This window comes from Paramisgurnus dabryanus, chromosome 22, assembly GCF_030506205.2.
Source record: "Paramisgurnus dabryanus chromosome 22, PD_genome_1.1, whole genome shotgun sequence".
In the NCBI taxonomy this organism is placed as follows: domain Eukaryota; kingdom Metazoa; phylum Chordata; class Actinopteri; order Cypriniformes; family Cobitidae; genus Paramisgurnus; species Paramisgurnus dabryanus.
In genome coordinates, this window is record NC_133358.1 from 5,035,822 (window position 1) to 5,059,406 (window position 23,585).

Genomic DNA, 23,585 nt, shown 5'->3' on the forward strand with positions numbered 1-23,585 from the left:
CCAAACAAACGAGACCTTCGCGATCGGATACCACTAGATGTTAAAGCGAACGGTATGGTTCTCACGCCGCTTTAAAACTGGAGTGGACGAAAGAGGGCGGAGTGTGTTTGTCATCCAAGTGTGAAGTATTGACTGCCTGCCTCCGAAAAATAGGATTTTTCTCTCTCTCATCCGATTGCGCCTGCTATCGCCCAGCATCACATTGGGAGGAAAGCGTCGGGGATCCGGAACATCTGCTGCACTCCTGCAGGGATCTGTGGAGATACGAGACCGAACCGGCATCACTTACGAGCGGATACTTATAAACAACACTAATGCACCTCAGATGAGAAATGGATTACTGATACAATAAATATCATCTGTTTGGGGATCCTGTGGCAGAAGATCCACAGGTGAACAAATTATTTGACCGCATGTACCAACTGTGATTTCTCGCATCAGATTTGAGGAACTAAAGCTGGTAAGGTATAAGAGGGATTGAAGGATATGGCCATTATCCGGATATCGTTACTCTTGCAAGTAGGATTTGTTATAGGATCAAGTTATAGATACGTGGAACATGACCGGGACCTACAAGCAAAGCTGGCCATTTATAATACGCATAACAACCAGCAAGCGCATCTTCGGAAACCTCATTCTAGTTCAACGCAGAAGATCGAGGACCAGGTACCTAAAGTGGTGACTGCGTTTCTGCACACGGGGGATATCTCCACCTTAAAATACGCCAACTGCTCCAGGAGATATGAGCTGGGGGTGTTGCGGGGAAGGACGCACGGAGACGCGCATCACTCCATGCGCGGCGTGCTGGACACGGTTGTTCACGCCACAAACTTCTTAAACATGATCTTACAAGCCAGCAAAGAACAGAGCCCCATACGTGATATGGAGTGGTATCATGCCCTGGTCAGGAGTATCCTGGAGGGAGACCTAAAGATTTACAGAGCTGTTGTCACCCTAAGCGCAGGGTCTACACTTGAAGGGCCACCTGTTTACCTTCAGGCCACCCGGGCAGGTGGAGAGATAATTCTCCAGGATTTATCCAGCAATGCCCACCGTATTTTGAGAAACAGAACGGCAGACACCGAATGGTACCATGAGCATAAAAATAAAAAGAAGGTCCATCTTCAAAAACGCGTGCTGAGTCAAGATTTTGTCTCATATGATGCCTCCTTGCGCAGTGGAGAAAGTTATGTCACCGACAAAACACAGATTCATTGGTCAGCTCCTTATTTAGAGTGTGAGAAGGGGAATTTCATTCCCAGATGGCTTTTGACACTGTCTGCTGGCTTCTATGGCCTTAAACCCAACCGGAGTCCAGATTTCAGGTAACTTTTGCATCATGTCATAACAAATTTATATTGCAGATGCTCATTGGTGCAATCTAGGTTATCAATAGATATTAATATTTGTATTAGGTAGGAATAGAGTTTTTAGAATTTTACCAGTTCTAATCACTATAATAATTGTTTTCATAGTGTTATTTTTACGATTTGTTTAGTATTTTGAGCCACAGTATGCTGTCGTTTATTATGGCAAAGCATGGATGCAGGTGTAATGACTGCTTCTAAAAATAACTGATGCTGGTTACATAGCAAGAAACCCCTTGGCCCCTGAACAATCAGTTTGCTTCTCAATATATAACCTTGGACATTGGAGAGTTTGGATTTATTGAGCTAACATGGTGGAAATGTTGCGTACAGGGATCCTTGACTCTGCTCAAAGAGGTGTTAAGGGGCATTGGTAACACTGGAGCTCAGGGATGAGGAATAGGGCTGCTGTTGTTTCCTGTTTACTAATTAATCCCACTGGTACCACAGACACAGGTTTTAGATCCAGAATTGTTCTTTAAAAGCCGACCCTGTATCCTAAACTCCAGACACTTATAAACTACAGTAATCATTCTTGCAAGTGTATTCAATTGCATTATTGGACTGTGTCATGTCTCAATTAAGGGGCATGCCGTGTATTTCACTGTTAAAGTGATCGTGCAGTTAAGCTCAATTTGTAGCATGCGTCGAAGTGTTCACACAGTTATATCTAGACACTGTCATCTTCAAATTCTCCAGTCGATTGTCTAAACGAGGAAAGCCAGAGGAAGCCGCTGTCTCCGTGGGTTTGTTCAGTAGTTATGCTGTAATTTGTAACCTCTCTGTGCAGGTCGATATTTGGCCAGGGCTCGTCTTATGATTGCTCGTATCCCCAGAGTAATGAATACCGAAGCACTTGCTGGCTATGACATTCAGGTAGATCCATGCGGTTGTCTTTAGGCCCACTCTTTGCCACCTACACATATTTATAGGGGGGCAATGATGGGGGAAGGGATGTTGTCTAATGCAATGCCTGCAGCCTTCACTTCCAGGATCTCTTTCAATCAATACGATAATGAATAAATAATGAAAGATGTACAACAGCAACAAGAGGCACCTCTCATGCATTTGGAGACATTTTAGATTAATGATGTATGTTGGAAATTTTATATTTGGATGTTCTTATAACAGCAGACAACCTGATCTTGATGAACCAAAACGCTTCAGTGTCAGTTGACAGGTGAAATATCAACTATATCTAGTAGTGGAGTCATTACTCTGACCAGTTAATCTCATGCTAATAGATATCTGGAGCGCACATGATTAATGTTTAATAGGTTTTTAAATGTTTTGAACAGAATTCAAGTGGTGTTTTCCCATGCAGAATTTGTCATCGGGTGTTTTGGGAGGATGATTTGGTGTTGTAATTAGGTTGCTAAAGAGTCCTGAATGTTTTAGATATTTTATGTGGTTACTAGGGTGTTCTGTGCACTGTGCATTTGCTAGGCTGTTGTTAGGGTGCCAAGTCTTGTCTTCGTGAACACCACTTAGTAGATATTACACATAAATTGCAAAATGCAAATATGTTCTTGGCAGTGTAATTTATAAAAAAAATGAATATGCATATATTAAAATTTTTATATATTACAGCTGCACAAGAAAAACACTCACAAAAATATCATCAAGTGTGCATCTCAGAGACAAGGAAATTTGACCCTTGCACAGATGAGTTAACATGGTCAATATATACTTGCTTTAAAAAAAAATTGAACCCCAGACTTTTAAATGTGGTTTTCAACCTTTACAACACACTGTACAATGTCTATCATAGTTATGAAATAATATGCACTATTTGGTACCAACATGGATCTCTGTTATGAACTGTTTAGGTACAAAGGTTCAAATATCAAAGTGCTCACATGAGTTAACGTGTGTTTTACGTAAAGTGTGCACTCTAAAAAGAATTATTCAAGCCCTTCTTAGAAATGACACATTAAAATTGTGTTCAATTAATTTAAAATACCTCATTAAGAGCAATAAGCATATATATTTAATTAGTCTAACACAAAATGAATATATACTATTATTTATTGATTTCTTTTTAATTGCGTTAACACAATTAGTTTGAGTTTGGGTTCTGGAAAAATAATTTCCCAGCATGCTTTGCATGCAACTGCTTTTGGAGAGTAATTTTACTAGTTAAGTGTTATTTTATGCATTTTTAGGTAAAGAGAAAGACTTAATAGTGTTTAATGTCCGTTTCTCCTATTGATTTAGAAGCGTTTGTGTTATATTTTTTCAAATTGTTTGGTTACCATCATGCAGAAGAGTGGCGCTTGTGGTTAGGTTGTGGATGTGACTAACACAATCTATCAGTCTCTTCTCACGTGCTCATCCAAAGTATCATATGTTATTATTATTAGCATGCTAACATGTGCTTATACTAATTAGTATGATATAAACGTTTTATATAAAATAACAGAATTGAGTTATTCAAATGACGCTAAATCAAGTTATTCAGAATTGAGTTGAGGCAACTAATTGAATATTGCCATTTACTCTATATTGAGTTGGACTAACTCAATATATTTTTATTGTGTAAAGCAGTTTTTGATGAGTTAGGGGTCATTTTTTTGAGTGTGTTTGAACTACACATACATTTACAATACTTACGTTCTCATACACACTGAAATGTATAATATTGATGTGTTGACAGGACTAATTCAGTTATTATTTATGTATTAACAGCTTTACAGACAGTACAGATTTGTATGTATTCCTTTTCATAAATATTAACATATCAAAGCATTGGTGTTTCTTAATCATATTAATGACGTGTTTTTAGTCATATTTTCAGACTTATTTAAGACAGTTTACTCATTTACCTAATGAAATGTTCATGACTTTTAGAAAAGTACACAAAATTAATCAAGACTACATTTAAAACCTTAAATTTAATAACATTTATGTTATCATTTAACCATTTTGCAATATTTAGTTAATTTCCCATGAAACACAAAAGGAATTTTCTTTAATGAAACAGTAATTAGACCAAAACACAACATAAATTCACAAAATATGTTGATTCTTACGATTGCGAGGAACAGCAACTGTAAACGTCAAACATCGCGTTTGTTATAAAATCAAATATTGCGCCTTAAGAAGCTTTTCTACACATTGCTTTATGGCAGTGATATCCAGGGGCGCTGCTAAGGATTTTGGGCCCCATGAAAAGAATCTTGACAGGGCCCCCAACACAGCTGAGACTTTTTCATATTAATTTACATAAAATCATGCGCTTTTATTGTATTTTGACTACCAATGGGGTGAGAAAATTTTACTTGAATTAAATGTTTAAGAAAAAAAGAAATCTTATTTCACAATTTTTTTCTCACCCCTTTGGCAGATAACTTTGCTTGTTTTAAGGACAATTTCACTTAAATTATATATTAATTTGTCTTAAAACTAGACTTATTTACTTAGGTCATTTTGCTCATCAAGAAAAAGCATCTTAATTTAAGAATTTTTAGATATTTCTACTGAAAACAAGACAAAAATACTAAGTAAGAAAGTCATTTTTTGCAGTGTTGAACGTTTAACTAAAACTGTGTATTGTTATTTTTTCCAGCGTTTTCTTTTGATTGAGTTCCCTTTTCATGCACTTTTAACACTAGAACGGCCACCAGCAGTCATTTTAACCGCAACATTTAAACTTATGGTAATTATCTTTAACACTAGAACGAACAAGGCGTCATTTTGACCTTTTTGAAATTTGCATAGTCAATAACTTTGTCTAAAGGAATCATAAAGCCTTGCTGCCCCGTGACTTTTCCTAAAACTACATGAATTTTCATTAAAACTAGTTTAAATATTTAGTGTGTGAATAAAAACAGAAATATATTCATTTCTATCTATAACGTCCACAGTCAATCATTTTGTGCTGTTTAAATTGAGTTTTGCCGAGTCGGTCTGAATCAGATAATGTGAAAGTATTACAACTCCACATCATCTCCAAGAGATGCACTGAAACCTCACAAACAGCTGATAGTAGTTTGTACAGTAGCTGGAAGGGGATTTTTATGAGATATCATGAAGTGAGACTGCTTGCAAGACAGGTGCAACAGCGTGGACCACAGCAGGGTGCTGAAAGTGGGCGGGTCCGGCGGAGCCTCGTACAAAGATGCCGACAACGGCTGCCTTATTTCAAAATCTTATTTCACAATTTTTTTCTCACCCCATTGGCAGATAATTTTGCTTGTTTTAAGGACAATTTCACTTAAATTATATATTAATTTGTCTTAAAACTAGACTTATTTACTTAGGTCATTTTGCTCATCAAGAAAAAGCATCTGAATTTAAGAATTTTTAGATATTTTCACTTCCTCGTCAGTCAAGTTGTTATTCTGTCGGCGCTAAAAGTAAAGTCAAGCTGTGTTGCCTGGATCATACAATTTGGGCGGACTGAACCATTTTATGATAATTGAGAGGGGGGAAAGGGGCCCGGCCCACGGACGTTTGTGTTTCCTAAACAAATAAATTTTTTTGATACTAGGAAACAGCAAATAGAATAATTTAAAGTTAATAATTTTTACTATTAAATATTTTTAAGCACCACAATTTTGGGGGCTTTTCTCGTCATTGTTTACTCCCCCTTTACATCGCCCCCTGGTAATATCAAACGCTTATTGGATCTTGTGTGCTACGTCACAGATTTGAAACATTGTAGATTTGAAATGGGCGCCTTCATAACAAGAAGACGGATTAACGTTCTTGTGGGTAAATAACATTAATACTTCCCTGTACTTCACAGAGAAGAGCATCCTTATTTTAACTACTTTTGGTATTGCTTTTAAAATTTGCAATAAATAAATTATTGTGATTACAGTTATGCTTTTTATTTCTTATGCTTTTTATTAACAGTACAAGATTTTAATAAACTGTTTTGGATAGGATTTTATTAGCGGCTTAAAATATCTTTTAAATTTTCTACACATTTATGTCTTTTACGTTGCATAATATAAAATAATACATTATATTTTTATTTTTTAGTATAAAAGGATTTGGGTTAAGGGTAAGTTTGGGGTATGGTTATACATATATATTCATTTACAGGGAAGTTATAGACGGTTTCAGCAGTAACAACATAAACAAGCGGCTGTCGCGGTCCGCACGTAACTTCCGGTAAACTCCGCTAAGAATAAATAACAACAAAGCACTTTAAACGTAGTTTATTTATATAACAAGCAAAAAAAGAACACATAGATTACCTAGCAAACCAAAACATTTGATATTTTCGACGAGGCATTTGTTCAAGAGATCAGTTTTGCAACTAGTCAGACCATTAAAAAAATGTAAGGTTCGGATCCAGACATGTATCACGTGCGTCCAATGAAACCGTCTATACAGCAATCTTTATGGTGTCATGGTCTTGTCAGACCTTCCGTGCTAGATTTAGGTCTGAGTGCATCTGACAGGACCATGACAGTATTATGTTCTGTGTGGGGGACATGTGGAGTCATATTGTGTGTGTGGCTTCCACATGTTCCTAGTGTCTTGTCGCTGTCGTGATCTTGCCAGACCTTAGTATATGTTCAGGTCTATGTTCTGAGGGCAAGGTCATGGCAGCATTGTGGTCTGTGTGGGAACACGTGTTTTTCACATTATGTATCTGTGTCACGTGTTCCCAGTGTCTCGTCACTTTTACCCTGCTCCCTTATGTACTCGTGTCTTACGTAATGAATTATGTTCACCTGTTCCCCATTGATGTGGTGTCTTTATAATGCCCTCTTGTTCTCTGTCGTGTGCGCGTTCGTTGATGTATCTCTATGTTCATGTGTTCATGTACTAGAAGATCTGTTCCCGTGTTTATGTTTGTGTTCTATCACATTATTATTAGTTCATCCTCTGTTTTACCCCCACGTGGGTATTTTCTGTTCTGTTTATTAAATACATAGTTTATTTTTGATACATCTCTTGCGTTTGGGTTCTTCTGTTATTTTCCCTTTTTTCGGTGTTACCACGCCGTGACATATGGTATGAAAGTTTTGTTTTGTAGCCGTAAAAGCGTAATAATACTACTAATAATACTAATTAAATGTTGCAATTACATCTACATTTTATGCTTCAGCATCTATTTAAACATGCAAAAAAAAATAAAAAATATAATTTTGTGTTTTTTGAAAGTTACATACTAAGTCATATTAACAGTGAGAGCAGGCTGCAAATATATATTGTTTGTTGTTTGTTACACCTTAAGATTTTAGGCATTTCTCATTATCACATGCCAGTGTGACTAAAGTCTGTGTGACTGGAAGATGGAGGGTAATTTTGGTCTTTTCACTGCTGATGAGGAGCTGTGATTGTCTCTACTCTCTAAAAATAAAAGTGTTAAAAAGGTTTCACAGTGATGGAATAGAAGAACCATTTATGGTTCCCCATAGAATCATTTAGCCAAAGGTTTTTTAAAGAACCATTCCTTCTTTACCTTTTATAGCCTGTAGAGCTTTCATCCAATACAACAAGCTTGTGTGCAACATAAGAGATTGTATAGTTAAGCTATGTTGTTCACTCATGGCTGCTATTTTATGTCGCTTATATGGTTTTTCTTGATCATAAAGTGTAATGGAAGGTTTACTTTTGTATTTCATGATTATAAAGTGTTTCTCTGACCCAGCATGAATACTTCACATATTTCACAGTACTTCGCATGCATTTGCATGCAATAAATGGATTCACTATATGCATGTATTATTTAATGTCTCTGTGGTCATATGTGAATGAGGGTAAGTTGCAGAGCTCTTGTAAACTCTATCTAAAGTGGCCCTGTCTGCAAGGGGTCCCCTAGGGATACATAAATCCAGTCTCCTGTCATAACCCACATCAAGTGTAGATCCTTTGACCTACAAGCCCTCCTCAAAAGCCCACTGGAGGCTGACTAGGGAACTGGCCATTTAGATGTGACCTGGTATTCTTAAAGCGCAGGTGCCAAACCATATATATCACGGTATCTAACACTTTTTACTTTAAACAAATTTATTTATATAGTGCTTTTCACAATTGTTTAATTGTTCCAAAGCAGTTTTACATTTATAAAAACAAGAGAAAACACAGAAAAATCAGAGGACATCAAAAGTAGCAGAGTACATCCGCTAAGATTAAACCTTACAAGTGAGCATAGTATTAACGTGATGTATAGAAGGGACTCCCTAGGGGTTAAAAAAAAAACTCATAGGAGAAAACACATTTAGGAAAAAGTTCTTGGGAGAAAAAAACCCATGAGAGAGAGAGCCATATTTAGCTGATACTATAGAAGATATACTATTAGATATTATATTATACATTTTATGAGAATTAAAACATTTAGATTAAAAGTTGCTGGACAGACGTTTGAAAAAAATACTATATATATTATTATATATATTATATAGCCTACTATATATTAAAAAATACTATACTTTATTGTCCGGTCCTTCCAGAAAAGTGCAAAGTTTTTTTGTGATTGTTGCGGGCATAAATCCTTGATCTTGCGGCATGTTTTTTTTTTAAATGCAATGGAATATGCAGGATATTTATGCAGTTTTATGCAATGAAACTTGCAAAAATTGCGGGAACTTGCAAAAACTGCAGCTTTTGCAGCTTTTCAGTGATGTACAATGATGTACTTCATAACATTCCTATGGCAACAGGGGACATGGCTTTGCTTGTGTGAAGTAAACGCAACATTTTTCTTTAAGATATATGTGATTTTTGCTATGAAAATGCAGGGATTATGAAATCATGCAAGCACCGCATATTTTGCACACGGAAATCTCCAATTTATGCTGTGAAAGTGCGTGTATTTGTAAAAATGCAGCCCCTCATAAATATGCGGACTTTGGCTGATTATGCGTTGAATCATGTGATCGCATAATCACGTTTTTCTGGAGGGACTGATTGTCACATCTTTGACACAAGTGTACAAGAAATAAAAAATAATAAATACAATAAATAAATACACTAAAAATTGAAATACAAAACTAAGTACACAAGTTGCAAAAATAAGTGCACAAGTTACAACAATACACAGTAGATACACTAAGAAGCATGCAACAAGACTGCCTTGCTCGGCCCCATCTTGAAATTAAGATTTAATAAGGATTTAAAAATGTAGAAATTATGGTCAGACTATTTAAGACTTTATAGGTGACTAGCAATATTTTAAAATGTATGCATATGCAATAAGAATAAAGATGCCCAAATTGTGCTTATGTGATCATACATCATTTGCTTGACACCCCATGAGTAACGAGTTACAATAATCTATTCTTGAGGTCATAAAAGCGTGGATAAGCTTCTCTGCATCTGATGCAGACAGCATATGGTGTATTTTGTGAGATATTTCTAAGATGTAAGAATGCTGTGCATGAGACGTTGGAGATATGACTATGATAGATTGAACATCACACTTAGGTTCTTGACTCTGGAAGATGGCGTAACAATATATAACAAATTATAATCTGACATATTTTGTTTTGAGCTATTTGGTTCAATAATAAGTTTTAGTACACATTATGAATACATGTTAAGTGTTGCTGTGTAATCCCAGCAATGTGTGCCAAATTGTGATAGTCTGCTCCACCCAACATCAAACAATATTGGCACAGTTCGTTCAAAGCAACGCCCGTACAACACCCTATAGAGTAAATTTCAAAAATGTATCTCAATAACCTTGCCAAACCCAGTGATTAGTTTCTCTTCATAAATGCTTATCAGATCCAGCTCATAAATGCTGGCACATTTTGCCATTTTTGTGTGCAAAGTGTATACAGTATGAAACAACTATGATTTAACATATTGCTAAAAACACAATAGGCAACAATTAATGCACATTTGCCTACACTCTAAAAAACAAACGGTGCTATATAGCACCAAAACAGTTGCTTTGGATCGTAACGATAGAAGAACCATTTTTAGTGCCATATAGCACCGGTGAAGAACCAGTGAAGCACCAGTGAAGCACCAGTGAAGCACCTGTGTAGAACCATATAGTGCTATGTAGAACCATATGTGGTGCTATATGGCCCCTATATGGTTCTACACTGGTGCTTCACTGGTGCTTCACTGGTGCTTCACTGGTTCTTCACCGGTGCTATATGGCACTAAAATGGTTCTTCTATCGTTACGATCCAAAGCAACTGTTTTGGTGCTATATAGCACCGTTTGTTTTTTTAGAGTGTATATGTGCTGTCTTTGAAACTTTCTAATGTTATGTTTATTGTAGCTATTGTGTTTCCTAATGTTCCTTTGATAACTATTTTATCCATGTGCTAATCAACACTGTGCTCAGCATTTAATATCTTAGAGTTGGCAGACTTTAACGAATTGGAAAATAATTAGTATGAAAATAAACGAATTGGAAATGTCTAGTATCAGATATATTCTGATGTCCTTTCTGACCTCCTGTCTGGAGAAATTCAGTCTGCTGGGAGAAATCTATCCATCTCCTGTCCTGTGTTTGCCAGAATAAGCGTTAACACGGTTCGCCGCTGTTCTGCTCTGTTTTGATTTGAATTTCAGTTTAGTATGAAAAAGGGGAGCTCATTAAAAAGAATGCACATGGAGACGAATGTCACCTCTTTTCATCCAGAGAGAAGCTGGATCTCGCTGCGAGCGCTATTATGCTAATGCAATCCAAAAGGAAGACAGTTAGATAAAATTCAATTAGCCAACAAAACGCGCACAATGAAAAAGAGACTGCCATACATACTCCCTTTTCAAAGAGCAAACTGTTATTTAGCAGTGGACTCTATACAGATGTGCGATGCATTGAGTAGTTTTTAAGTATATCTGTTCAAGCAGTAAGACAGAGCCTTAGGCCCCTTAAAAGCACATAAATGGCAGATGCTCTTAAAAGCATTCCCTTAATAAATCAGCTGCACTGATGCATTACGTTTTATTGTGATCTCTCAATGTCGTGTTATGCTTCTATTTTAAGGAAGCAAAATGCAGGAAGTGTGATGGAAATTCATTTTGTTGACAGGATGAGTTTTGGCTAATGTGACTCTCGTCCCCGGCCGGACAGCGTTTCTTCTTCTTTGACCCTGGGGTCATTTTGTAGAGTACCGTCGACAGTTATCAAAGCAGACAGCTCAGTGATCTTTAATGTCACGGAGCGCTGTGACTCATTTTCTTTGTGCCCTCACATTTCACTCTCTGCCACCCCTGACCCTGTTACACCGCCCCATAAACAGATGTTTCGGCAAAATATAAACTGAATAGAAATTCTTTGCAAGTAATTTTTTTTTTTATACTTTACTGACTCTTATTGCCGTCTTGTGCTTTGTTCCTAAGACTAAACTGGGTATGGATTGAATGGATTTAAAGGAATATTCCATTTTCTTAAAAGAAAAATCCAGATAATTTACTCACCGCAATGTCATCCAAAATGTTGATGTCTTTCTTTGTTCAGTCGAGATGAAATTATGTTTTTTGAGGAAAACATTGCAGGATTTTTCTCATTTTAATGGACTTTAATAGACACCAACAATTAACACTTAATTCAACACTTAACATTTTTTTTCAACGGAGTTTCAAAGGACTAAAAACGATCCCAAACGAGGCAAAAGGGTCTTATCTAGCAAAACGATTGTCATTTTTGACAAGAAAAATAACAAATATACACTTTTAAAGCACAACTTTTCGTTTAGGTCCGGTCCAGCGCGACCTAACGTAAATGCGTAGTGACGTAGGGAGGTCACGTGTTACAAATATAAAACTCACGTTTGCTGACTATTTTAAACAATAAACTGACACAAAGACATTAATTAGTATCAGTTGACATACAACAACGTAGGAACGGTCCTCTTTCACCACATTTGTAAACACTGGGGCGGAGTTTCGCGTTCGTCCTCTGTGACCTCTTGACGTGATGACGTATTGCGTCGGGTGACGCTAGCGCATGACGACCGGATTTAAACGAGAAGTTGTGCTTTAAAAGTGGATATTTGTTATTTTTATTGTCAAAAATGAAAATCGTTTTGCTAGATAAGACCCTTATGCCTCGTTTGGGACCGTTTAGAGTCCTTTGAAACTCCGTTGAAAAAACTGTTAAGTGTTGAGTTAAGTGTTAAGTGGTGGTGTCCATTAAAGTCCATTAAAATGAGAAAAATCCTGCAATGTTTTCCTCAAAAAACATAATTTCTTCTCGACTGATCAAAGAAAGACATCAACATTTTGGATGACATGGTGGTGAGTAAATTATCTGGATTTTTCTTTTAAGAAAATGGAATATTCCTTTAAGGGAAAGGGACTAATGTGTCATATGGACTATTTTTCTGGAGCTTCTGTATCTTTGCCTTGATCGTGCTATAGTTTAAAAGCTTTGATCTTTGTGCATAGAATTTCATGGAAAAACGCAAACATTAACATTGTTTTCCATTTTTGCAGGTGTCCATTAATGCCAGTAAAAAGTTTTTATGTGTCATTACTTTACTTCTAGACTTCCAACCATTTTCAGATACAGTGATGGCCAAAAATTATGTCCAGTATCCTTTTTACTTAAATATTTTAATAAAGATGCAACAGCATATCAACGCTCTAAAACACCTTAGCATCACACTGGCAACCACCCACAACACTCAAACATAATGTTGGTTTTACCCCAAAAAAAAAAAAAAAAAAAACCTAGATATTATGCATTGTTTTGGTTTGGCATGACATTGTTCTCCTCGGGTCTCCCCAGCTTCTCCAGATCTCATTTCAATCTCACAGAAGTCTGAAATACAATCCAATATCACAAAGTCTACTACCGTAATTACAGTCAATTTAAACTAATCACAATAATCAGCAGGCTTTTCATCATCAAGAGAAAATGATGGCACTGTTAACCAATCAACATTCAGTCTTCTGAGTTAATAATGGAAAAACAGAGCCACGGGTCCTGTTTGACCTTGGATGAAGGATGTGCTGTGCTTAACGAACACAGAAACTAAAATTAGCACACTAGTGTGGCCAAGGCTTCAATTAAGGTGATAGGAGGTTTTTCCGTGACTGCAGAGGGAGAGAGAGAGAGAGAGAGGGAGAGAGAGAGAGAGAGAGAGAGAGAGAGAGAGAGAGAGAGAGAGAGAGAGAGAGAGAGAGAGGAGGAGAGCAATAGAGAGAATTGAAATAGATGGAGAAATAAAGATGTCTTTGATCAGATGTCAGTGTTGACTGATACCACAGTGATAGTTTAAACCAGACTGAAAATCCATCTGCGCCATTAGCAAATGCTTGTCTTCTTGGGGTAAATTGTATTAATGAAGTCATCATTTATCCCTAAATCAATTTTAAGACTATTAAGAATTTTGCATTGTCACATAATTTTAAAAACAATTATGCACCCCCCCCCAAAACTTTTATTATTGCAATGTGAAAAATGCAATACAGGGGAGAGTGAGGCACAACACTTTTTGGTTTTGGCTCAATAAAAAATATTTGAGTTTGATAAATTATATTTATACATAAGCAACACACACATCTTTGCCACAAATGAACATTTAAAGTTTGTTTCTTTTACTTACTATTCTTGGACTGTTACACCAAACATGGCAGAAGTGCAAACGTTACAACTTACCCAATAGGTGTGGTTAATTGTAACGGACAGGGGGTTAGTTGTAATATTAGTTGGATATTGTTTATATATCTGTCTATAATAGACAGGTATCCACAATGTATTCATTCATCCAGCCCTTTTCTAACAATAGTTCAATTATAAATGGATAGAAATGTCTAAATATGTGAGAAAAAGCAGCACAATTATGACAAATTTTTTTTTATATGTGACCCAGTCTGTAATAATTCACGTGAATGTGCAAAACTAAGGGGTAGGGGGAAGGGGGAAGACAGAGAAATGGGATTGGGCCAAAGTCTGCAGCCATTCATTTCATTATGATTTCAATCTTTGACGTGACCTTATTCAATCAATATTAAAGATGTGAACAAAAATACATTTGACACATGATTTTTGATAAGACAGGCACTTTTATTTTGTTGGCAGCCAGCAATCATTCGTGTGTAGCCTATAAATGGCCTAAAACGGCAAAAATTACGCTAACGTTAGCGGTTTTCATATCGTAAGTGCTGAGGGGTTAGTTGTTACACAGCGTTACAATTAAACCCGCAGGGTCAAAATATTTTTAAGCCCAAACAAAAAGTTGTTAAGAGCTGCAGACATATTTCAAAATGATTAAAAACTATAAAATAAAAAAATCATGAAAAAGTTTACTTACATGCCACCAAAACACTCTTTCATCAATAACTCTTCTGGAAAAACATTATACATTTCCAATAATTTGCAGGAGATCGGCAGCGTGAAAAAATACCAGAAATGCAAAACGCTCAACCTTGTGCAACAATCTGAACAGTCCGTGTTACAACTAACCCCGCGTTAGTTTTTGCCCCACGCACCACTATAAATTAAATATTTATTTTCAGGCAATGAAAAAAACATTCACCTTTTTGCCCACTTGCTCAAACTAAATCACATTTAAAATTAGGTTGGTGACTTTTTAAAGCAATAAAATAATTCAAACAGATGGAGGGCATGCTGAGGGTCATGCTTGTCTTTGACTCCCCTGTTGGATGCTCCTCATCCACTTTAGCTATAAGAACTTAAACATAAGCTTGTGTGATCATGCTGTGGGCTTTCTGGAGCAACAGCGCTTTTGCAATTTGTGTTGAAACTGTAAGAAAATCGATAGTATTCACAGATGAGTTGGTTAGGTTGATCAGTTGATTTTTGCACACTTTTTGATAACAGGGCTCCACTGTAACAGTAAAACACAGCATTAACTGTTTAGTCACTAGATGACAATACATAACTGATTAGCAGAAACATTTGTATCAGTTAATAAGTTTTCATTTAACTACATTTGTGTGAATATAATTTGCTTTTACTTAATTGTGTTATGTACATGATGACATTACATCAGCTATTAGCTCTAGGCATCAATATCAGCTATTTTATCAGTCAACCACCAGTAGACAATAAGTGATGTTATATTACTGCAGCTGCTTTTCTCACACTGTTATATATATTTTTTTTACTGTAAACTACGATTTTACCCATTTTTTGCACGCTAATGTGTAACATATGTGATTTTATGCAAAAAAGGTTTATTTAATAGGTACAAATCATAAGTAAAAGCACTCATCTCATTACAACATGATTTGTAGTGTAATTTCATTTAGTGTCCATTATTAAAGCATACTTATGAACTTAGATAATAAGGCTCAGGAGCAAAGCCATGGTAATTTGGGAGGTAGTATGTTTTTGTGAGTGTGGCTTTAATATGGACCTCCTTAAATGTTGATATAGATTTGGGGATATCCATTTAAAACCACATTGCATTGGCCCCTGCATTTTATAACGCAGTTATTCTCGGCTGATGTTCTGGGATATTCTAGCATGGTAGATGTGCAAACAGCTGTGAGAAATAAAAATAAACATACCGAAGACAGATGCCATTAAAGGTTCATTCAACGTCACTCTGCTTCATTTTTGAGCCTTTAAAGCTCCAGACAATATCCAAATGATAAAGCTTTTTAAATCAAAGCTTCTCTTTTATCAGCCTAAAATAGATATGTGCATACATCATGTTTATGGACCTTACATACAGTACAGTAGCTCTCCACATTAGCCCTAAGGGTTCGGCATTCATTCAGATTCATTTTGCTTTAGTGGCATTAGAATGCCAAGCTATTTCTTCTCTAATGCTCCTCTATGGAGAGGGCTTGTTATATATAGTGTGTACGCACTGTATAATGCTGGAGATTTAAAGCTTTTGCTTTTATTCATGACTGCTGATGAGAAAATAAAAGCCTCTTTTCATCTACTGCTAAGGGGTGACAGGAAGACTTTATTGATGAGCGTATTGATGAGCCTATTGATGATTGGCTGTTCAATGGGTACAAACAACAAAGCACAAACATCAAAGTCTTAATGGATCCGAGATTCACTGCCAGTATTCATAGTCACTCCATTATGGTCATTTACTTTTATAGTGAATGGAGCAAGAACAAATTGGCTAAAATAATATCTTGTAATAGATACGACAGCCACAAAATATCAAAACACGTGTCAAAAATTGTATATCTTTAATCAATTGGTGTCAATGTGATGCAAAGCTGCTGTACATTTTTTTGTGTGTGTGTGTATCACTATTCCTTTATCACTTCTAGCATCAGCTGTACTTCTTTACAGTGTTCATTATATGTATTTAAAGCACTTAAGGACTGCACTGTATCTGTGTCTGAGATTTATGTTTTGCTGAACAATCTCTTTCTGTGTCTCTGTGCTCCTCTATAATATCATATAGGGGTGTTGTTCGTGTGGACGTCAGCTTGCAGGATGTGGACATTGATCAGTGCTCTGCAGATGGCTGGTTTGCAGGAACACACAGGTGCAACCTCACCACTATGGAGGTGAGTTCATCTTCAAGCCGTTGTTTCCAGTGACCTAATACTTCAACAAACACCAGGCTTTGCTAACTTGTTACATGCAGGTGGCAGTTCAGTCGACTCATTTGTGACCTGATAATTGGTGTCGGACTTTGATGTTAAGCTGTTCCTCTGTTCTTTAGTTTTAGGGAATATTTTCCCCCTTAATATAGAAATTCTGTTAAGTACTTAAGTTGTCAAATGTATTTTTATAGTGCTTTTTTAGCAGCTTTTCAAGACAGATGAAGAAAAAAAACCTGAGAAAATTAGGAAGAGTTTTTAAATTATATGTAATAGAATATATTGTATTACTGCACATTTTGTTGACCTTATTAATAGATTATAATAATAAATTTTAATTTAATGGTATATACTTTTTCATTAATTTCATAATATGTAAAATTATAAGCGTCATATTAAACTAGACATGCCTTTACATGGAAATGGCCATTAAAAGCAGGGACATATGTCATTCAAACCTGTATGACTTTTTTGTTCCTTATTTTTTACCTTATTTTTTCTTTATTTCCTTTCACTTTCATAATTTTTTTGTTAATGTACGCACCCCATGTCATTCAATATATCTTTCTATGTTCAGTTGCGAAACATCAGGACTTTTCTCCATTTAGTGGACTTTATTGGACCTCAACAGTTCACAGTTTTAATGCAGTTTAAAATTGCAGTTTCAATGCAACTTCAAAGGACTCTAAATGATCTCAACCGAGGCATAAGGGTCTTATCTAGCAAAACAATTGTCATTTTTGACACCCCCCTTCAAAAAAAAAATGACTACAACCACAACTTCTCGTCTTACACTAGCCGTGTGATGCGCCAGCGTGACCTTACGTATTACATTATCAGGTCAAATGGTTGTACATAACGTATGAAAAACTATCGCTCCATTGTATACAAGTGTGGAGAAAGAGGACCGTTCCGAGGTTGTTGTATGTGGAATGATGCTAATTAACTCTTTTGCCAGCCAGCGCCAGCATTTTTCATGATTTTCACAAAAGTTTAATGCCTTCCAGAAAATGTTCTTCTTTAAATATATAAACAAACAATATATCAAATGAAAGAACAGACCCTCTGCTTTCAAAAAAAAAAAAACGTTTCATCCTACCTTCATTAGTTCCCTTTTTATCACCTCTCAAATATGGGTAGGTTTCTTCAAAAACACCAAATTTTGAGCAAAATGCTGATATAATTCCATTTTTGTGAGGGACTTTTGAAAGAGATCAGATGCAGAGCGATCTTTAAAACATACACGGAGTTCTTTCTCTTTCACGTGAGGTGCTACTTCCGGGTTGTTTAAGGATAATAGCGGTATTGCGGAAAGCCGGAAATTCTCGTCATTGGCAGGGAAAAAGTTAATGTCTTTGTGTCAGTTTATTGTTTTAAATGATCCACAAGTGTGCGTTTCACATATATAACGTGTGACCTTTCGACGTAATTACGTAATATGTAAGGTCGCACTGGTAGTCACACAGCTAGTGCAAGATGAGAAGTTGTGATTTAAAAGTACTTTTTTTTTTGCAAAAATGACAATCGTTTTGCTAGATAAGACCCTTATGCCTCGGTTGAGATCGTTTAGAGCCCTTTAAAGCTGCATTGAAACTGTGAACTGTTGAGGTCCAATATATGGAAAAAATCTGGGAATGTTTTTCTCAAAAAGCTTAATTTATTTACGACTGAACAAAGAAAGAAAGAAACATCTTGGATGACATGGAGGTGAGTAAATTATCGGGATTTGTTTTATAAAAGTGAAGTATTCCTTTAATGAGGCACAAACTTTTTTTACATTTATTTTTTCAGGAGTCCCGTTGAGATCAGTGATCTGTTTTATAAGAGAGACCTGGCCAAGGTAGCAGCCATACAAACTAAATATTAAATAAAATGAATGTAAATACAGTTTAGCAGACTGTTCACACTTGCTATTGTTCATATAACAAAATGAATGTATTGAGATCCAAAACAAACAAAAAGCACTATAAAAGTACCATAAAGCACAACTTGTGTGCTACTGTATATTGAAAGTTTTTTTTTCATTCAATATAATTTGGTTGTTATTAACACAATGCTCTGCGGTAGCCCCAAGAAGGATCATGAATGCCAGATTTTCATTTTGGTCTAAAATGTTCCTTTAATATTTTTGGTTTGCTGCAGAACATAATCTAATAATCTCAAACAATCTAAACTTTTGTGAACCTCCTGCAAACAGTGCAAAGATCACATAATCACAACAGTGTGCCATCTTTCATTTTCGATTCCTCTTTTAATTTGTGGTCTTCATTCTGAATTTGTTTTGAATAAGCAAGCCGAAATTATTTCATTTGATGTTCTGGCCCAACAGTGAATGATTTTTCTCAGTGTCTTTATGCTCATGCATGGAGGATTGAGATTATTAAGAGAATAGATTTTTAGGGCCTGGGCTCCTTCATAATGAATGTGATGTAATAGATTGCACAGAGTGCACTGAATAATTGAGAACGCTCTGTGTGCTCAACCGCCCGATGGATACTGCACAGTATGAGCACGTGCGATACGCAGGCCAGCATAGCAACACTGCATCTTCAGTTTATTATGCAATTCAGCTGTGACCTCTGTCATAATAGCTTCAATCCACCTTACATAGCACAGGTGTAATGATGGCATTCGCTCACAGTGATACTGGATATAAATAGAGCTCAAAACTGCAGCGCAATCAGGATTTTGTGATGTGATATAGCTGCTTTGTACCAAAGGGCCCTTGTAGGCAAAAATACAGTTATTCACTGTCATTATCTCGATTGCCTGATGCCGAAACAGCAGCCCACATGTTACTGATCCTCTTTATGCCCAATGCAGCTATATTAGCAGAATACAATCCACACCAGAGATTTTCTACTGGATCCTACCAAGAAAACCATTAGCAAAGACTTCTCTGTGTGGTATTGTGGTTGGGAGTTTGGTTTTGGTTTGATTATGGATGCAAAATGAACCAGCTCTACTCTTCAATTACATTTAGTGTTTACTAATGCAAGCACCAATACGACAGTATTCTTGTTAGTGCGCAGTTAGAGGTCGGTCGCTAAACAACATCAGTGTAGCTGATGTATTCTTTACCTTCACTGCCACGCTCATTGATTGAGTAATGATATAAAGTTTTATAACCATTATATTATAATCAAAGCCAACAGCGTGAATTGATAGAAGCAACAACATGGGCATTATACACTGTAAAAAAGTAAAAGTTAGATCTACTTAAAAAATAACACATGGTAACAATTTTTTTTAAACAAACTCACTTCAAAGGTGCCGTAGAATGTAAAACCGTATTACCTAGGCACAGATAAATAAAAAGAGTTCTGTACATGGTAATGACATATTGTGGGCCCTATTTTAACGATCTAAGCGCATTGTCTAAAGCGCACGGCGCACAGTCTAAATGGGCGTGTCCGATGCCACCTTTGCTAATTTAACGACGGAAAAATGGTTAGTGCGCTAAGCGCACGGTAAAAAAGGGTTGTTCATTTTCTCCTAATGAGTAATTGGTGTGTTTTGGGCGTAACATGCAATAAACCAATGAGAGTCTCAGCTCTCATCCCCTTTAAAAGCCAATTGTGCTGGCCCTATGTCTAATCCCTGTTTAGATGACGGACTTTGTAAACTGAAAAACTAAGCGGAGGAAGAAGACCACCAGTTTAAGAATAATAAAAAAGGTTTTTTTTCATTTTTATTGAAATTTACATTTTTTTTGGATTAAAACCTTTAAAAGCCTTTTTTTTTCAGTCATAAAAGTAAAAATAGCAGGCTTTAAATTGCTGTTAATGTATTGATATCCTACATAATTATTGTAATCTCATAAAATAATTAGCAAATATGTTAGCAAAAAAAGTTCTACTATTGACGTTACAGTTATGTTTTCAGGTCCATACCATAGCATAGTCTGTAAAAAATATAGAAATGGACTGAAAATATGGCTTTTTTGAAGCCAATAGTAGGCGGTGTCTGCCATCGATAACTGAAAATGGGTAAAGAGGCAGGACGTGGAGAAGCTGAGCTTGCTGGTTGCTAAAACCACACCTAAAGTCAGTGAATACTGACAGTGATAAACAAGTAATAATAATATTCCCAATAACATTGTTTTGCTGAAAATTAACTATAAACTATTTTAATTCATCTTTTAAAAGAACCTTCATTGTTTGGCTGGCTACTCTGACATGTTTGTCCCGCTTCAGCCACCGTATAGACTAATGATGCGTTTCCAAGGGGTTAGCGATGGGATAAGCCGTTGTTTGCAATTCGCAACTTTAAAACTAGATGTACCTAAATCTTACACATTACATCTTGAAGTACACACATGAACAAAATATATTACACCATGATAGTGATTTTTTATATCAATGTATACATTTTATTGTGCCTTTAAGCATTACTGTAACTTTTGCCTCTATATTGCCATCTCTGTTTTAAACATAAAATTGCAGGTTACTTTACATACTTGTGTGTATTAACTAACCACTGACGTTTCTGACAAAATCTGAACTGACAGCTCAGCTTATAAATTATTTATGAATCAATATAAAAAGATTGTAAATCGTGGGAAGGTAAGGAGACCATATTTAACACTTTTTTATTTAGTAACTGATTTTTGTTCATTTTTATCCCAAATATTATATAGAAGGAACCTGTAAGAAACCAAAATGTCAGAGTTGGTGAGCTTTGCTGACTTGGACCTATACTGTACATGTCTGGCAACATCCTAGCAGCCAACCATGCATAATGTTGTAGCAAAACATTTTGCATGACAAACACCACAGGGAATTTCAAATGTAGTTTTTCTTCCGTTTTGTCTTTTCTGTACACACAGTTAGACTAGAGCACACATCCTTTCTAGTATTTGTATAGTTAGTTATGCAATCAAGCCAGATTTAGACCAGACAGTCAGATATCTGCTGCAGTATGAATAGGCGGCAGCAAGCAAGAAAAGCACAATAGACAAAAACATCCGTGACTGAGAGACACCACTTTCTCTTTGCACGTTTATTTCGGTGCGGTACCCTGCTATTTTCAGAGGCACTTTGAATTTATCTTTTCCTGGTGAGTCACACACCTGCTGGTTTCGCATTGATCATACGCTGCTGTTATTGCTACTTTAAGCCACTGAACTTAACAGATGAGCCTGCACGCCTGAACCCCCTCTGAAGTTTGATATTTAGAAATACATTGGAGTTGGAGTAATTACTTTCCCCCCATTTATGTCTCTCTGTAGGTCGCTTAAAGGATAAACATTAAGCGTAAGAGGAAATACGTTTAGAGTAGCCGGCTTTATGACAGCGATGTATGGTTTCTATAGTCTTCGGTGCTAATGAGGATAAAAGCACAGAGAGAGGAAGTAAAATATACTTCACACCCTCATGTTTCTCCCTCTCTCTTTATTAATCTTGCTGATGGATGTTTACGAGGAACCTATGCTTGGTTATGCAATTCTGCACTGAAAGTTGAAGCAAGCACAGATCTTGTTTGCCAATTTCGAGAGGGTGCGTGTGGGAAGATCATTTCGGGATTCATAAAGATGAGTGGATTTAAATGTATATAAAACTAGATTTGTACTTTTATGAAGAAGAAAATGTGAGTTATGCTTGCCCATGCAAACCTCATAGCCATGATGCTGAGTCTTGTGGGTGGTTGCTATGCAGCTGCGGAGATGTTCTGAAGCATTTAGCACATTGCAGTGTTGTTACAAGACATCCTGTGTGGTTGCTAGCGTGTCCTGGATCGTTGCTAAGGCTTTGCTGGTGTTGTTCGGGCTTTCAAGGTGGTTGATAAAGCATTTAAGGTGGTTGTTAGGGTCTTTTTAGTTGGTTGGTTACTGCCCCAAATTAGCCTAAATCAGTATGCTTGTTTTTATAGTATGTGGTTCCAATATAGTAATAGTGAAGCGCTGCCTTCATTACTAATAAATCTCCTTTTTAAAAGTCATTGAGGGTTATGTATTTTTTTCCACAGTTAATGTCAAGATTTTACATTACAGTTACATGTTAGTTTTTGTGTTCACGGTGTTTGTAAGTATCGTGTGAACGTCCTGCTCTCATTCATGATGAATTTATCTTCTCCCCATCTCTCTGCTGTCATAACGTCTCTATTTATAGACCGTGTAAATGAATAGGATGCTGATTTGATGGTATTATAGACAGCGGCAGGGCGAGTACAGCTCCATTTCTAAAGCACATGTGGGGGAATGTAAGCTATAACCGGAAAACCACATGAATCACATCGATCAGGTCATGACAAAACTACTGCCGCCATACAGTACTTAATATATGACAATCAATCATGAATGTGTGGCAACAGGCCCCCACTTTTTTGACTGCTTAGAACACTCTTGTAAAGTCAGATTTGTTGTTTCATGTGCAATCTAAAAATAAAAGGATCAAATTTACTTAAATATACTCATTGAATATTGACTATAGCTGAAAAAATAAACATGCAAAGGGGTCAAACAGGTGCAGAGCTTTGTGAGGAATTTAGCAGAAATCTGACAAGATAATGTTGCTTGAATAGCAACCCGCCTAGACCTGTGTGTGTAGTGTTTTTCAAAGCATGATTTTTCTTATTAATCTTGCGGTATGAATGTTTATGAGAAACTTGTGCTTGGTTATGCAACTCTCCTCTAAAAATAGAAGCACATATTAAGTTTACTAATAAAGAGAGCCTACATACAGTAACAAAGTAGCCTTTATAAAAAAAGCAGGAAGAGGAGTGAATTTAAATATTAAAAAATAAATCTTGTAAATGGTTCTTCCGGGTAAGAAATCAATGTGAGCATCAGCATAAGAATAA

General features: G+C 36.3%; 1 protein-coding gene across 3 annotated transcripts in view; it reads left to right on the plus strand.

Annotated features, from left to right (window-relative positions):
- Nucleotides 1-23,585, plus strand: part of gpr158a (G protein-coupled receptor 158a) — a 130,224-nt gene continuing 106,639 nt past the window's right edge. For all 3 annotated transcript variants that reach the window (XM_065294640.2, XM_065294641.2, XM_065294642.2), the window contains exons 1-2: nt 1-1,325; nt 16,643-16,748. In XM_065294640.2, coding sequence (XP_065150712.2) covers nt 487-1,325; nt 16,643-16,748 — 945 coding nt within the window. In that variant the 5' untranslated portion in view covers nt 1-486. The remainder of the gene's footprint in view (nt 1,326-16,642; nt 16,749-23,585) is intronic.